This window comes from Mesoplodon densirostris, chromosome 4 (genome assembly GCF_025265405.1).
Source record: "Mesoplodon densirostris isolate mMesDen1 chromosome 4, mMesDen1 primary haplotype, whole genome shotgun sequence".
Taxonomy (NCBI): Eukaryota; Metazoa; Chordata; class Mammalia; order Artiodactyla; family Ziphiidae; genus Mesoplodon; species Mesoplodon densirostris.
Window position 1 is genome coordinate 147,279,165 of NC_082664.1, and position 16,894 is coordinate 147,296,058.

Genomic DNA, 16,894 nt, shown 5'->3' on the forward strand with positions numbered 1-16,894 from the left:
TTTCAGAGATATATCCTGTGGTGTGTGTTTTCATTGTTCCCCATGTCACTTTTTGGTTGGTTTTTGTCTGTGGAAAACAGAAAAGACTAAAAGAACATACAAGAAATTTTTAGTCGGGAGTATGATTTTCACATTCTTTTGAGTGTTTCGAAATTACGAACATCTCTTATCCTGAGAAAAGAGTTTTTTTTAGAGGAATAAAAAGCCTAAATCCTGATGTATAAAGAGGCTGAGGTACTATTAGGAAACTCTGGTTTCATTGCTATGTACAAGTCTTTGTATGGAGATATATTTTCTTTTGGCTAAATACCTAGGAGTGGAATGGCTGCATCATACATATGGTAGGTGTATGTTTTAACTTTTTAAGGAACTGCCAAACAGTTTTCCAAAGTGGTTGGACTATTTTACATTCTCATTAATAATGTATAAGGGTTCCAATTTCTTTCTTTTTTTTTTTTTTTTGCGGTATGCGGGCCTCTCACTGTTGTGGCCTCCCCCGTTGCGGAGCACAGGCTCCGGACGCGCAGGCTCAGCGGCCATGGCTCACGGGCCCAGCCGCTCCGCGGCATATGGGATCCTCCCAGACCGGGGCACGAACCCGTATCCCCTGCATCGGCAGGCGGACTCTCAACCACTTGCGCCACCAGGGAGGCCCTCTTTTTTTTTTTTAACATTTATTTTTGGCTGTGTTGGGTCTTTGTTGCTGCACGCAGGCTTTCTCTAGTTGTGAGTGGGGACTACTCTTCATTGCAGTGCGTGGGCTTCTCATTGTGGTGGCTTCTCTTGCTGTGAAGCGTGGGCTCTAGGTGTGCGGGCTTCAGTAGTTGCAGCATGTGGGCTCAGTGGTTGTGGTGCACGGGCTTAGTTGCTCCATGGCATGTGGGATCTTCCCAGACCAGGGATCGAACCCGTGTCCCCTGCACTGGCAGGTGGATTCTTAACCACTGTGCCACCAGGGAAGTCCCTGAAGGTTCCAATTTCTTCAATCTTTTCCAACACTTTGTATGGTCAGTCTTTATAATTTTAGCCATTTTAGTGGCTGTGAAATGGCATCTCATTGTGGTTGGAATTTTCACTTCCCTAATGACGTTTAACATCTTTTTGTGTACTTTTTCGCCATCATTCTTATCTTCTTTGGTGAAGTACCTGTTTACTATTTTTGGCCATGTTAAAAATTAAATTGTATTTGTTTTTTATTTTTTTGGCTGTGCCCATGTGGCTTATAGGATCTTAGATCCTCAACCAGGGATCGAACCCAGGCTCTCAGCAGCGGAAGTGCGGAGTCCTAACCACTGGACTGCCAGGGAATTCCAGAGCTGTGTTCTTACTGTTGAGTTTTGAGAGCTCTCTATATATCCTGCATACAAGTTCTTTTATCCAGGTGTATGTTTTGCAAAGATCTTGTCCCCATCTGTGGCTTCTTTTTGTTTTCTTGAAGTATAATTGAGATACATTATATTAATTTCAGGCTGCTTTAATTCTTTCAACCGTGTCCCTGAAGAGCAGAGGTATAATTTTGATGAAATCCATTTGTTCTTTGGATTGTACTGCTGTTACTCTAAGAAATCTTTACCTAACCCAAGATGATAAAGGTTTTCTCCTAGAAGTTTAAAGTTTTCAGTTTTACACTTACGTCTGATTCATTTTGGCTCTGTGTGTCATCTATCTGCATGGCTCCAGGTATGGCTTTAAGTTCATTCTTTTTGCATAGAGGTAGCCAGTTGTCCAGCACCATTAGCTGAAAAGCTAAACCTTCTCCACTGTACATTTCTGTTCCACTAATCTATTTGTCCTAATGACAGTACTACCCTGCCTTAATTACTGAGGATTAATACGAATTCTTGAAATCAGGTAATGTTAGTTTTCCAACTTGGTGCTTTTAAACGTTATTTTGTCTGTTCTGGTTACTGTGCATTTCTGTATGAGTTTTAGGAAAAAAGCTTGTCAATTTCTACCCAAAAATCTGGTAGGATTTTTATTGGCATTGCATTGAATCTGTAGACCAACTGAGGGAGAACTGACAACCCCCAAACAAGGCATATCTCTCCATTTATTTAGGTTTTCTTTAATTTCTCTCAGTATTTTGTAGGTCATGTTTACAGATCTTTCACATCTTTGTCAGATTTATCCCAAAGTATTTCAGGTTTCTTGATGCTATTGTAAATGGTATTTTCTAATTAGAATTTCTGGTTGTTGCTTGGGTACATATAGCAGTTGATTTTGTATATTGCTCTTGTATCCTGCAACCTTGCAAAACTCACTTATAAAAAGAAAAGTGAGAAAAAAAAATACACTCTTTACAGATGATTGGCTTTGTGTTGGAGCAACCCTTTACTGCTTAGCCAGGCTGTGTACAACTCTGCCTTAGCTTTCAGTCCTGCTTGTGTGGAGCCTGAATGCTAGACATGAAAGCTTATTGTTTTCTCAGGCATTTCTGAGCAAATATCCAGCCCTGGGCATGTGTTATGCTTTGATTCCCCAGTATGATGTGGGACCTTTTAAAAGGCCTTTCTCCCTATTATATCCTTTCCCAACCTCTTTCTTCCCAGATCTTTCGCTTGTCCAGGTTATTGCAGGCAATACTTGTGCCTTTAAATATTTTCAGCAAAAGCTGCCCAGCCCTGGGAACACTAAGTCTGGCAAAACAAAGGTGAGCTCTTGCACTGGTCCTCCAGGGAGCCGCCAGATAGCCAGTAACCCACAACCACCATTCTGTGAGAACTGTTTTCCTCCCTCTGGTACTAGCAACCCACCACCCAAGTGACTTCCAGGAAATTTAACAGATCAGTGCCCTTATGTTCCCCCTTCATTTTTTCCCTTTTGGGAGTCAGATGTTAAAGACTAGGACATTCATAAGTATCTGCATATATGGGGAAAATTAGAAAGTGACCACAATACCTAAGGAAAGGCTCAGAAAAGACGATATTACATTTACACCTCAGGCTGATCCTTGGTACAGAGACAGCCTACGACAATTCAGAAAAACAAAACAATGGCAAACCCTGGGGAAGGGGGAGAATCTGATTCCCAGAGTTACCATATTACCAGATTCAAATGTCCAGTGTTCAACAAAAAAGTCACAAGGCATGCAAAGAAACATTAGAGTATGGCCCATTCAAAAGAAAATAAATCACCAGAATATTGTCCCTGAAAGACTTAATGGCAGCTATATTAGACAAAGACTTGGAAAAAATAGTCCTGGGGACCTCCCTGGTGATGCAGTCGTTAAGAATCCACCTACCAATGCAGGGAACATGGGTTCAAGCCCTGGTCTGGGAAGATCCCACATGCCGCAGAGCACCTAAGCCCGTGCACAACTACTGAGCCCATGTGCCACAACTACTGAAGCCCACGCACCTAGAGCCCATGCTCCGCAACAAAGAGAAGCCACTGCAGCCCACGCACCACAATGAAGAGTAGCCCCCGCTCGCCGGGGCTTAATATTTATTTTTATATTAACATTTATATTTATATTAATATTTAATATTAATTAAAAATAACCAGTGGATCAAAGAGGAAATCACAGGGGAAATTAGAAAATACTTAGAATGAATGAAAAAAACAAAGCATACCAAAACTCATGGGATGCAGCAAAAGCAGTGCTAAGGGGAAATTATAGCTGTAAATGTTCACGTTAAAAAAACAAGAAAGATCTTAAGTCAGCCATCTAACTTTCAACTTGAAAACTAGAAAAAAAACAAACGAAACCAAGAGCTAGCAGAAGGAAGGAAATAAAGATTACAGCAAAGATAAATGAAATTCAGTATAGAAAAACAATAGAGAAAATCAGTGAAACTAAAAGTTGGTTCTTTAAAAAGATCAATGAAATGGATGAACTTTTAGCTAGATGGACTAAGGAAAAAAGACACAAGTCATTAAAATCAGAAATGAAAGCAAGGAGACTTCCCTGGTGAGGCAGTGGTTAAGAATCCATCTGCCAGTGCAGGGGACCCAGGTTCGATCCCTGGTCCAGGAAGATCCTACATACATGCCATGGAGCAACTAAGCCCGCACACCTAGATCCTGTACTCCCCAACAAGAGAAGCCACTGCAATGAGAAGCCCACCACCGCAACAAAAAGTAGCCCCCTCGCCTCAACTAGAGAAAGCCCCTGTGTGGCAACGGAAGACCCAACGCAGCCAAAAATAAAAATAAATAAATTTATATATTAAAAAAAATGAAAGCAGGGACATTACTACTAATTCTACAGAAAGAAAAAAGGGTTTTAAAAGAGTACTATGGGGACTTCCCTGGTAGTACAGCAGTTAGGACTCCTTGCTCCCAGTGCAGGGGGCCTGGGTTCAATCCCTGGTCAGCAAACTAGATCCCGCATGCTGCAACTAAGACCTGGTGCAGCCAAATAAGTAAATAAATAATTTTTTTTAAAAAGAGTACTATGAGCAATTAATTGTACACCAACAAATCAGATTACCTGGGTGAAATGGACGTTCCTAGAAACACAAAACCTATCAAGACTAAATCAGAAAGAAATAAACAATCTCAATAGACCCATAACTAGTAAGGAGATTGAATCACTACTCAACAATTTCCCAGGAAAGGGCTTCCCTGGTGGCACAGTGGTTAAGAATCCACCCGCTGATGCAGGGGACATGGGTTTGAGCCCTGGTCCGGGAAGATCCCACAGGCCGCGGAGCAGCTAAGCCCGTGCACCACAACCACTGAGCGGGCGTTGTAGAGCCCGCAAGCCACAACTACCGAGCCCGCGTGCCTAGAGCCCATGATCCGCAACAAGAGAAACTACCACAATGAGAAGCCCGCGCACTGCAACAGAGTATCCCCTGCTCACCGCACCTAGAGAAAGCCCACACGCAGCAACGAAGACCCAACACAGCCAAAAATAAACAAATAATTTAAAAATTTTTCCCAAGAAAGAAAATCCTTGGACCTAATGGCTTCACTGTGAATTCTACCAAATATTTAAAGAACTAACACCAATCCTTCTCAAATTTTTCCGAAATATTTCAGAGGAAGAAACACTTCCTAACTCATTCTGTGAGGCCAGCATAACTTTGATACCAAAGCCAGAAGACACTACAGGAAGACTATAGACCAATATCCCTTTTGAACATAGATGAAAAAAATCTTCAGCAAATACTAGCAAACAGAATTCAGCAACACTTGGAAAGGATTACATCATGACCAAGTGAGATTTATTCCTGGAATACAAGGATGATCAATGTAACATGCTACATCAACAAAATGAAGGGAAAAAAACACATGATCATCTCAACTGATGTAGAAAAAGCAAGATTCTGCACCCTTTCGTGATTAAAAACACTCAATAAAATAGGAAAAGAAGGGAACTACTTCCACACAATAAAATCCGTATATGAAAATCCCACAGCAAACATAATACTCAATGGCTTTTCCTCTAAGATCAGGAACAAGGCAAGGATGCCCACTTTCACCACTTTTATTCAACATAGTAATGGAAGTTCTAGTCAGAGCCATTAGGTTATAAAAGAAATAAAAAGCCTCCAAATTAGAAAGGAAGAAGTAAAAGTATCTCTGTTTGCAGATGAATGATCTTATATGTAGAAAATCCTAAAGACTACAAAAAAGCTGTTAGAACTAATAAATGACGTCAGTAAAGGAGCAGGATACGAAGTCAACACACAAAAATCAGTTGTATTTCTATACACAATGAACAATCTGAAAAGGAAATTACAAAAATGATTCCAGGGCTTCCCTGGTGGCACAGTGGTTAAGAATCCACCTGCCAGTGCAGGGGACCTGGGTTCGAGCCCTGGGCTGGGAAGACCCCACATGCCGCGGAGCAACAAAGCCCGTGCGCCACAACTACTGAGCCTGCGCTCTAGAGCCCATGAGCCACAACTACTGAAGACCGCGTGCGTAGAGCTCCACAAGAGAAGCCACTGCAATGAGAAGCCTGCGCACCACAACGAAGAGTAGCCTGGCTCATCGCAACTAGGGAAAGCCCACGTGCAGCAGCAAGGACCCAACACAGCCAAAAATAAATAATTAATTTTTTAAAAATAAATAATTAATTTTAAAAAATGACTCTATAGTAGCATCAAAAAGAATAAAATACTTAGGAATTAACCAAGGAGGTGAAAGACATGTACAATGAAAACTGCAAAACACTCCTGAAAGAAATTATAGACATAAATAAATGGAAACACATCCCATGATCATGGATTGGAAGACTTAATGTCATTAAAAGTGGACTTCCCTGGTGGTCCAGTGGTAAGAACCCACCTTTCAATGCAGGGGACAGAGGTTCAATCCCTGGTTGGGGAGCTAAGATCTCACATGCTGTGGGGCAACTAAACCCGTGTACCACAACTACGGAGCTCGCACGCCTCAACAAGACAGCCCACGTGCCACAAACTACAGAGCCCACGCGCTCTGGAGCCTGCACGCCAGAACTAGAGAGAGAAAACCTGCATGCTGCAACTAGAGAGAAGCCCGAGCGCCACAATGAAGAGCCCGTGCCACAACGGAGGATCCCGCACGCCTCAATGAAGACCCCATGTGCCTCAACTGAGACCCGACGTGGCCAAAAAAAATAAATTAAAAAAAAATTGTTAAAATGTTAGTAGTACCCAAAGCAATCTATAGATTCAGTGCATTCCCTAAAATTTCAAGGACCTTTATACAGAAATAGAAAAACACTAAAACTCATATAGGATCTCAAGGGACCCCAACAGACAGAACAATTTTGAAAAAGACTAAAACTGGAGGAATCACACTTGCTGGTTTCAAAACCTACTACAAAGCTATAGTAATCACAACAGTATTGACATAAAAAGAGACAGACATATAGATCAATGAAACAGAATAGAGAGCCCAGAAATAAACCCTCGAATATATAATCAAATGATTTTTGAGAAGGGTGCCAAGGCCATTCAGTGAGGAAAGGACAGCCTTTTCAACAAATGGTGCTGGGAAAACTGGATAACCACATGCAAAAGAATGAAGTTGGACTCTTACCTAACACTATATACAAAAATTAACTCAAAGTGGATCAAGGACCAAAATATAAAACCTAAAACAATGAAATTCTTGGAAAAACATAGGACAAAAGCTTCGTGACACTGGATTTGGTGATGATTTCTTGGATATGACAACAAAGGCATAGGCAACAAAAAAATAGACAAATTGGACTTCATGAAAATTAAAAAAACTTTTTGCATCGAGACAGAATCAACAAAGTAAAAAGGCAACCAACAGAACGGGAGAGAACATTTCCAAATCACTTACTTGATAAAGGGTTAGTACCTAGAATACATAGAGAACTCCTAAAACAACACACACACACACAAAACCAGATTCAAAAATGGGCAAAGGACTTTAATAGACATTTCTCCAAAAAAGATATGTGAATGGCCAATAAGCACATGAAAAGATGCTTAACATCACTGGTTATTAGGGAAACTCAAATCAAAATTACAATGAGATACCACCTCACACCTATCAGGATGGCTACTGTCAAAAAAACGGAAAACAAAGTGTTCGGTGAGGATGTGGAGAAATTGGAACACTTGTGCACTATTGGTGGGATTGTAAAATGGGAAAGCCACTGTGGAAAACAGTATGTAGGCTCCTCAAAAAATTAAAAATAGAATTACCATATGACCCAGCAATTCCACTTTAGGGTACATATCCAAAAAAATTAAAAGCAGAGTCTCAAAGAGATGTTTGTAAACCCATATTCATAGCAGCAGTATTCACAATAGCTAAAACATGAAAGCAACCCAAGTGTCCATCAACCAGTGAATGGATAAACAAAATGTGGTATATACATACAATGGAATTCAGGCCTAAAAAGGAAGGAAATTCTGCAATATGCTATAACATGGATGAACCTTGAGAACATTATGCCAAGTGAAATAATTCAATATTTATCTTATAAAAAGATAAATACTGTATGATTCCACTTATATTAGGTACGTAGAGTAGTCAAGAGCACAAAGACAGACACAAGGTATAATGATGGTTGCCAGGGGCTGGGGAGAACAGGGAGTTATTGTTTAATAGCTGTAGAGTTTCAGATTTACAAGATGAAAAGAGATGGGAATGGATGGTGGTGATGGCTACACAACAATGTGCATGTATTTAATGCCACTTAAAAATGATTAAGATAGTAAATTTTTTGTTATGTGTATTTTAACTCAATAAGAAAAAAAAATTACTATCAGTAAGAGAATATATAACTTGAGGTATAATTCATACAATGGAATACCATATAACAATAAAAATGAATCAACTGCACGACACCACAGATGAATCATACAGTGCTGATGAAAAACAAGACATAAAAGAACATACACAGAATGATTCTATTTACCTAAAGTTCAAAAGCAGACAAATTATATTGTATAAAGATGCATACAGGAATGGTATGAGTCAAAATGATAACAGGTATATGAATAACAAAAGGAGATGACCTCTAGTGGTCCCCAATCTTAGCACTACCTCCAAATCACTGGGGGTGGGGCAGCCTAAAAAATCTACCCACATCTAGGTTCCACACCCCTAAGTTCTGATTTCATTGTGTCTGCAATGCTGGCTTTAGGCATCCAGTTTCAAATCTCCAGGTGTTTCTTTCTTTTCTTTCTTTTTTTTTTTTTTTTTTTGGGCCACACTGTGCCATGCGGCTTGTGTGATCTTAGTTCCCAGACTGGGGATTGAACCCGCACCCTAGGCAGTGAAAGCGCAGAGTCCTAACCACTGGACTGCCAGGGAGTTCCCTCCAGGTGTTTCTAATGTGAAGACAAAGTTGAGAATGCTGCCTGCTCTAAGGTAGAGCAAGAGGGCTGTGATAGGGAAGGCCAAATGTGGGGCCTCTGGGGTGCTGGCAATGGTTTTCCTTGACCTGGGGGGAGTTTCACAGGTGTTAGCTTCATAATTTTTCACTCTACATTTATTTTATGCCCTTATCTATACATGTCAGCTCTTCTCTTTTTCCACAGCATACACGTAGGTGTTCCAGGGCCCACAGCTCACGGTCCTTACTTGGAGTTGCTTATCTACAAAGTACTTCACACGGCAGGGCCGATCCAAGCTGGTCGTGTCTTTGTGGCCAAGCTGTCCATATTTACCTAAAGTGAAATAAGCTGCTTTGCCATCCTCTCCACTGGGCCTTGTGGCTTTTCCCCTCCAGGAAGGAAAAATAGCCACTGACTGAAGTGCTGGGCTTAAGCCACCACTCTGCTGGTGTCTGCTCCGTGACTTCAGGAGACCAGCACCACAGAGCCTCCAGGACCAGGCAATTCCACAGGTCCCCAAGAGGCAAGATGCTCCTCCAGGCTCCCCACTCCTAAGCGCAGATGTTCAGAGCAGAGATTTTTATTTTATCTTTTTCTCTACCCAGTGCCAGACCAAAAGATGTTTCATGACTGCTGGCTAAATATTCCCTTAAGACAAATACTTTTTCAGAAAGGTGGATGGGAAATACTGATATGTTGTCATATTTCTCTCTTGTCTGGTCTCTGCCCCTCTGAGTGTGCCTAGATCTGTTCCAGAGAAGGGAGTAGACAGCTTTTCAGTCCCAATGGTCAGGCCGAGGCCCCTGCTTCCACTTCTCTGCATGGCTGTTGTCACCTGCCCTCGACTCCCAGGTCTTTCCTCCCCTTGGTTTAAGCATCACAAAAGCAAACCTTTTACTTACCCCAGCCCCAGGTGTAGAGCTCCCCGGTTCCTGCGACCAAAGGACAGCAAAAGGACAGTAAGGGGCTGACACCACTGCTCTCTGACGGGGCATTTGTCCGGCTCGGCCTGACGGCATATGTTATGGTCACCATGAGACTCACTTGGCGTAGCAAAACATATGCTTTCTCCTTTTAACAACTGTCTAGTCACATTTGGGATGATAAAGGATCCAGACTGAAAAAGTTCACCTCCCTATATGTGGACTGATTGGCCTGCAACTCACAGCTGCTGAGTTTAGGACAGCCCCGCTGTCAGATGAAAGGCTGGCAACAGTAGAGGGACCTTTGGGGCCTGACAGGCTGGGGAGCCACTGTTAAAGCCCCGTGGGAGTGTACTGGGTGGGGCAGCTACTCAGTACATGTCAAAGATGCTTAATTAAAATGGTAGTTTTTTAGGTGACCACACACTTTTCTGCAGCCACCAGCTAGAGAGCGGGGTGGAGGGACCTCCCGCTCCATCCTGAACCAGCCTACCCAGCCCCACTCACTTGTCACCACCGCTGTGTGCCGGGATCCACAGCTGGCCTTGACTGCATCTGAGCCCAGGGGGAGGTCCAATAAAGCCGGGAAGGGCTGGACAGCTATGAAGGGGGCGGGGGCTCCATCCTCACCCCCGGCTACTCTCTTCACTTCAGAACCATCTTCATTCAGTCCTGAGGCTTCAGAGAAGTAATAAGAGTGATGATGATAATGATGCTGAACACTCACTGAGCACTGATCGAAACCTCATTCATATACTGACTCATACACTCCAACAGCTGACACACTTGCTTTAGCTCGGGCCATCGCTCCCAACCCCACATTCCCTGGGAAGTGCTGGAGTTGACAGGTCTGTGGGGCATGTAGTGCTGACACTGGCATCAGCCTTGCCGTGCTCCCTCTCATAAGGGGCTCAGAGTCCTTCATTGTGTCCTGGGGTCCCAAGGATGTCACACACCCTTCTGAGGCTGTGGCTCTCAGGCCAGCAATATGGCCAGGAGTCAGGAATGACAGAAACGTGTGGAAATCAAGAATTGACCCTCACCAACAGACTTGTGGTTGCCAAGGAGGAGGGGGGTGCGGGAGGGATGGATTAGGAGTTTGGGATTAGCAGATGTAAACTATTATATATAGAATGAGTAAACAACAAGGTCCTACTGTGTAGCACAGGGAACTGTATTCAATATGCTGTGATAAACCACAACGGAAAAGAATATGTATATATATATGTATAGCTGAATCATTTTGCCATACAGCAGAAATTAACAACATAAATCAACTATACTTCAATAAAATATATCCCAAAAAAAGAACTGACTCTCACCTTCTGCGGCTGTCTTTCCATCCTCTGCCAGGCTCTTGGTGGGCAGGGCCAGCTGCCCTGATTCATTCCAGCCCCAGATATAAATATCCCCAGCCTCTGAAAGAGAGATAAAGGGGCCCCATTAACAGACTGTGTTCGCCCCCTCCACCTCCTAAGCATGTGCATCCATCCAGACTCCACTACACCCCACTAGCTCCCTAGAGACAACTCCTGCCTGCCCGGCCCAAGTCAGCACTCCAGGCAAAGTGCTTCCCTCAGGCCCCAGCAGCTTCCTTGTCTCAACAGGGCCCCTTCCCCCTTAAGTGCCTTCAGGTCACCCTATTCTTTTTTTTTTTTTTTTTTTTTTTTTGCGGTACGCGGGCCTCTCACTGTTGTGGCCTCTCCCGTTGTGGAGCACAGGCTCCGGACGCGCAGGCTCCGCGGCCATGGCTCATGGGCCCAGCCGCTCGGTGGCACGCGGGACCCTCCTGGACCGGGGCACGAACCCGTGTCCCCTGCATCGGCAGGCGGACCCTCAACCACTGCACCACCAAGGAAGCCCCTGGGTCACCCTATTTTTTTTAATTTTTTTTAATTATTTTTTTTGCAGTATGCGGGCCTCTCTCACTGTTGTGGCCTCTCCTGTTGCGGAGCACAGGCTCCGGACGCGCAGGCTCAGTAGCCGTGGCTCACGGGCCTAGCCGCTCTGCAGCATGTGGGATCTTCCCAAACCGGGGCACGAACCCATGTCCCCTGCATCAGCAGGCGGACTCTCAACCACTGCGCCACCAGGGAAGCCCCACCCTATTCTTTTTTTTTTTTTTTTTTTTTTGCAGTACACGGGCCTCTCACTGCTGTGGCCTCTCCCGTTGCGGAGCACAGGCTCCGGACGCACAGGCCCATCGGCCATGGCTTACGGGCCCAGCCACTCCGCTGCATGTGGGATCTTCCCGGACCGGGGCACGAACCCGTGTTCCCTGCATCAGCAGGCGGACTCTCAACCACTGCGCCACCAGGGAAGCCCCCCACCCTATTCTTAAAGGAAGTCTCTTGCTGGCTCTTCCTCTCCATTTTCACTTTTTCCTTTTTTGTTAAATTGTACCCCCCACTCCCCCACGTGCAGTTTGGAAATGTGGCCCTGGAAGTTCCCCAGTGATCTTTTTTTCACATCCACTGAGCCCAGGCCCCTTTCGTCAGCCCTACCTGCCACCAGTCCTGCTGAAGGCCTTTTAAAAAACTGTTGTTTTAACTGAGGTGGTATTGGTTTATAACATTATATAAGTTTCATGTGTACAGCATTATATTTTGACTTCTGTATGCACTACAGTGTGCTTATCACCAAGAGGTTAGTTTTCATCTGTCACCATCCAGCCAACCCCCTTTACCCATTGCACCCTCCCCCTCCCCCGAAGGCCTCTGGAAGCTCTCACAGCACTGGAGTTGGTTGATTGGAGCAACAGCCCTATGCTAAAAATTCACTAACAGCAGTGGCTAATTTTTATCAAGTGCTTATTCTGTTGCCACTGTTTTAAGCACAATATCCCCATTTTATTCAAGAGAAAACTTGAGGCACAGAGAGGTTAGGTGCTCTGCCCAAGATCACGAGGGGCAGGGTGATGATTTGAACCTGGGAGGTCTGGTCTGAAGCATCCGTGCTCCAACCACGCGACACCAAGGCCTCAAATGCCTTTTGGACCTTAGTGCGAGACTTCGCATTGGGCTCACCTTCCAGCCCTCTCTTCTCTTCCCTCCAGCCCACTCATTCTCAAGCCTGGCTGCCGACCCAGGCCCATTACATGTGAATATGGACGGGACAGTACAGGCATAAGTAGTTTTTAAAGACCCCTGGTGAAACCATGCCCCATAGCGTTAACAGAAGCTGATAACTAACAGAAATTCTTGAACTTCTCTTACAGAACAACAGATGAGGGAACAGCCTGTTAAAACCCCTTTGCTTGTTAAGTGCCTTCATTGATTAAGTTCACTTTGGTTATTTTTCTTTTTTTCCTCTTTAATTGCATACCTTCCCAGCTTCATGCAACTCAGTTGTTTCACAGGAACTTGGAGTCAGCTCCTGCCCAGTGAAAGCCAGCTGGGGACTAGTTGGGGCCACTGACCCTAAAACTGGGCCTGTGCAGATGTCCAGTGGATGGCCTTTTGATGTCAGAGGGCTGGAAAACTCCACCCTCAGATCATGCTAAGCGCCTCCACTTTTTTTTTTTTTTGGCCACACTGCGCGGCTTGTGGGATCTTAGTTCCCCAACCAGGGACTGAACCAGGGCCCCTGAAGTGAAAGCGCCGAGTCCTAACCACTGTACCCCCAGGGAATTCCCAAAGCACCTCCATTTTGAATATGCAGAAGCATGTGACCCAGATATGCCTGCTCAGAGCACTGACTACCTAACCTTCTTCCCTACCTCCAATCACCTTTCCCCACGCCTAAGACCACCCTGCTTATCCCATAAATACCCCAACTCCCTTCAGGGAGGCAGATCTGAGACTTATTATTCTCACATTTCCTCGCTTGGCTGCCTTGTGAACAAACTGTTTCTTGGCTGTAAACCTTGGCATCTCAGCGTCTGGCTTGCTGCGCATCAGGACCTGGTCGGTAACGATATAACTGGCGGCCAGAGCCCCAAATGCAAATCCTTGCAAAGATCATTCGCTCCCAGCCGCACCCAACAGCCTAGAAATCAGCTGCACCTGGATCACCTGCCAGAGTGGTGAACACAATCTCAGGTGAAACTCCTCATTCTGGTCCTGGATCACCAGCTGTGGCACCACCAGAGCTCACACTCACCATCCTCCTCCTCCCGGTGGGCATCCAAGTGTCCACTGTGTGCCACACATCACGGCCACCCGGGCAACTGCTGCCTTTTTTTTCTCCTTAGCTCGGTTGCCCCTTACCCGTTCATTCTCCCTTGGGGAGTATTTTAGAAAGACAGCCCTGGCTGGAGGCAGACTGAAGGGAGGGGTAGTGGGACTAGTAACAGAAGACAGGAAACAATTGTAACAGTCCGGGTGCGAGTGGGTGATGGTGGCGGCAGAGGGGCTGAATCTGAGAGGCGTTAGGGAGTCATGAAAGACTGGGCTGGCTGATGGGGGAGGAGCTTGGGAGGAGGCCCGGCTAGGGCACCCATCAATCTGCGAGAGAAGGAGGAAGGTTTGGCGCCTACGAGACCTTGAGCTGGTTTTGGAAAAGCACTAGGTCACTCACCACTCACACACAGAGAGTGCCAGCCACCTGCGGCCACCTCAGCCATGGTGAGGCCCTGCAGCGCCTGCAGCAGCCTCGGCTCCGGCTCTGCCTCCAGAGTCCCGTGGCCCAGCTGTCCGTGCCTGAGCAAGGGAGACCCTAGTCAACTACAGTCACACCAAGGGGTCTCCCTCCCCTTCCCTCCCCAATCGCTCTCTCCTGCCCCCTGTATGCTCACCTCCCACTCCGAGCCACACTTACCCGCACCCCCCCACCCCACCCCCCGTCATCGCCGCAAAAGCCCAGCCGGCCCACCTCACCTGCCCCCGCCCCAGGAGAACACCTGGCCCGCCGCGTCCAGCAGCAACGCGTGCTCAGCGCCCAGCTCCAGCCGGCGCGCCCTCAGTGTCGGGGCCAGAGGCCGGTAGAAGGGAGGCCGCGGGCTCACGTAGGCGCGAGCGCAGGGCAGCAGCGGCAGCGGCCCAGCCTGGGTCTCATCGCCGCCCGGTCCGTCTTCCCGCTCGGCCTCCGGCACGGTCTGGGCCCAGAGGGGCTCCCCGCGCAGCGCCGAACCGGGCGCCCAGGCCTGCAGCTCCGTCCCGGCCCCGGGTCCCGGCCCCGCGCGCAACACCACCAGGAGCTCCTCCGACGCCCACGCGTCCCTGCAGCCGCCCGCCGCTCCGACCGCGAAGCCAGACAGCTCCAACCGGCCTCCTCCACCTGCGGGGGGCGGACAGCTGGCTGGGGAAGGGGCGGGACACGCACCCGGGTCTGGGGGCGGGACACGCACCCGGGGCTGGGGTCGGGATGGGGCCGGAAGGAGGCGCTCACGGGTCACGAAGGCGGTGTAGCTCCAGCTCGCGCTCACGCGGCAGACATCGAGGCCCGCGCCTGGCGCCCTCAGAGGCTCGGGGCTGTGTACCTGGCGCCCGCGCCCCGAGCCCAGCGCCTGCCCGAAGCCGCAGAAACCGAAGCCGAACCAGGCCCCGCGACGCTCCTCGGCCATGCCCGGCAGCGCCCTCTGCTGGCTGCGACCTGGCTGGGGCGGCCGGCGGGACGGAGGGTTAAGGCTAGAACTCGAAGAGATTCTTCCAGATGAGCCCTTGCGGTACACTGAAGCTGCCTCACCTGTAAAATGGGGGAAATGCCATCCTCCTAACCACAGAGGCAGACGATGTGCGTTCCACCAACCAACGTTCGCTGAGCGGGAGCCTTGGCTAAAGTCCTGCCAGATTTAGGAAGATTCTGAGCTGTCTAGAGTGGGGGACTTTCCCTGCCTTCCCTTTTGACTCAAGCAAGTTCGCTGTCCCACAAAGTGGGCACGAGGTATTTAAATGGCTTCTCTCTTAGGCGTTGGACTAGGATCTGAGTCCCTCCCCCTCCAAATTCCCAGTGCCAGGCACATTACCCCATGTAATCTTGGGAACTAGAATTGCCCCCATTTGACAGTGGAGACTCCCAGAGAAAGTAACCCTTACACAATCACATAGCTTAGGACCGAGAGGGGCAGAAGGCTGAACTCAAGGCCCATCATTTCCACATACAGTGCTCTTCCCACCAGTGGAAGGCAGAGCATTTGAGAGACAATGCCCTGTACGGGTTAGGACCAGTTCCAGGGTTCACATGTTTGCCTCTGCAGCTACCAGTGCCTGTGTCCTCAGCCAATTTACTTAAGCTCTCTCAATCCAATTCAATTTCTTCAGTTTCACAAAGCTGGGGAGTAGGGGAGGTGATGTTTGTACCTACCTTGTAGAACTGTTTGGAACAGATGCAAATAAAGGGTTCAAGTGTTGGCACCTACCATGGTAAGCACACGGTATCAGCTTATTAAGTCCAGTACTTAGAATTGATTAAAATGACCACTGGATTTTCAGGGACCTATATAAACACAACTTCACCTGGACCTTATCTAGTCATTTATTCGTTCCACATGCATTTATTGATCCCTTACTCTAAGTAATTGAGAAGGACCGATGTCTACTTCCAAGGAGCTCAAGCATAAGTGGGGAGACAGACGCACAGTCGAGTGGCACGGTAAGGCCACATTTTCCGTACAGCATGTTCGGCTTGATCAGAATTTCATTGGCATTTTCAAGCCTGTGAAGTCAGGTCCGGGGTCTCTCCTTGACCCGGGCCTGGGCTCCTACCGCTTCCGGGTCAAATCCCAGCCCTAGGAGGCCTCTGACCTTAATCTTGACCCTGTGCCATCAACCGCCTCAGGCAGCTCCTTGCGATGGCAGGAACAAGTCACCAGCCAGCCCAGGATCTGGCTGGCAGCCGCAGGAGGGAAAGGTTTGAAGAGCCGCACCCTGAGCGAGGCGCCCATTGGCTGCCGCCGCCTCCCCGGGGCCAATCACCAGAGAGAGGGGTGACGTCACCGCGCGGGGAGGACAGCCTTGGGACAAGCTCACCTCGGTTCGGGCGATCCCCGCCGCGGCCTGTCCAGTCCTAGCCCGATCAAACCGGTCCCAAGGCCTACGCTAGGCCGCTGCGGCCTCCGGCGGGGAGTGGGCGAAACCTTCGGTGGGCGTGGGCTCGTTGGGCCAGATGGTCCCGTCCTCCGCAGGCACGCGCGGGGCCGCGGAGTCAGTATTAGAAGCACTTGGGGGACGATCAGAAAGAACTAAGGGGTTGACGACTGGCGACCCCAGTGACGGGCGCCGCCTGTCAGTCCTCTCAGTCTGGGATGGCGGCAGCTCGCTACTGGACACGCGCGGGTCT

General features: G+C 47.6%; 1 protein-coding gene across 5 annotated transcripts; it reads right to left on the reverse strand.

Moving 5' to 3' along the window:
* Positions 1 to 7,128: 7,128 nt before the first annotated feature.
* On the reverse strand, positions 7,129 to 16,878 carry RCCD1 (RCC1 domain containing 1). Of its 5 annotated transcripts, XM_060097407.1 has the most exons (9): positions 16,585 to 16,878; positions 15,920 to 15,970; positions 15,005 to 15,301; positions 14,494 to 14,893; positions 14,195 to 14,316; positions 10,999 to 11,094; positions 10,184 to 10,354; positions 9,656 to 9,685; positions 7,129 to 9,086 (listed from the first exon to the last, which is right to left on the reverse strand). In XM_060097407.1, exons 3-9 carry the CDS (start codon positions 15,177 to 15,179, stop codon positions 8,935 to 8,937), a joined length of 1,146 nt encoding a protein of 381 aa, XP_059953390.1. In that variant the 5' UTR covers positions 15,180 to 15,301; positions 15,920 to 15,970; positions 16,585 to 16,878; the 3' UTR covers positions 7,129 to 8,934. The 5 variants fall into 5 exon arrangements, with proteins under 5 accessions (XP_059953390.1, XP_059953387.1, XP_059953391.1 ...); XM_060097404.1 differs by lacking the exon at positions 15,920 to 15,970; XM_060097408.1 differs by lacking the exons at positions 15,920 to 15,970; positions 16,585 to 16,878 and adding an exon at positions 16,125 to 16,578.
* Between the last annotated feature and the right edge of the window lie 16 nt (positions 16,879 to 16,894).

Coding starts and splice junctions, on each gene's coding strand:
- RCCD1 (XM_060097404.1), bottom strand. CDS start 15,179: ATGGCCGAGGAGCGTCGCGGGGCCTGGTTCGGCTTCGGTTTCTGCGGC. Junction 14,894..15,004: donor CTACACCGCCTTCGTGACCC/GTGAGCGCCTCC, acceptor CGCCCCCCGCAG/GTGGAGGAGGCCGGTTGGAG. Junction 9,087..9,655: donor GCTCTACACCTGGGGCTGGG/GTAAGTAAAAGG, acceptor ATTTCACTTTAG/GTAAATATGGACAGCTTGGC.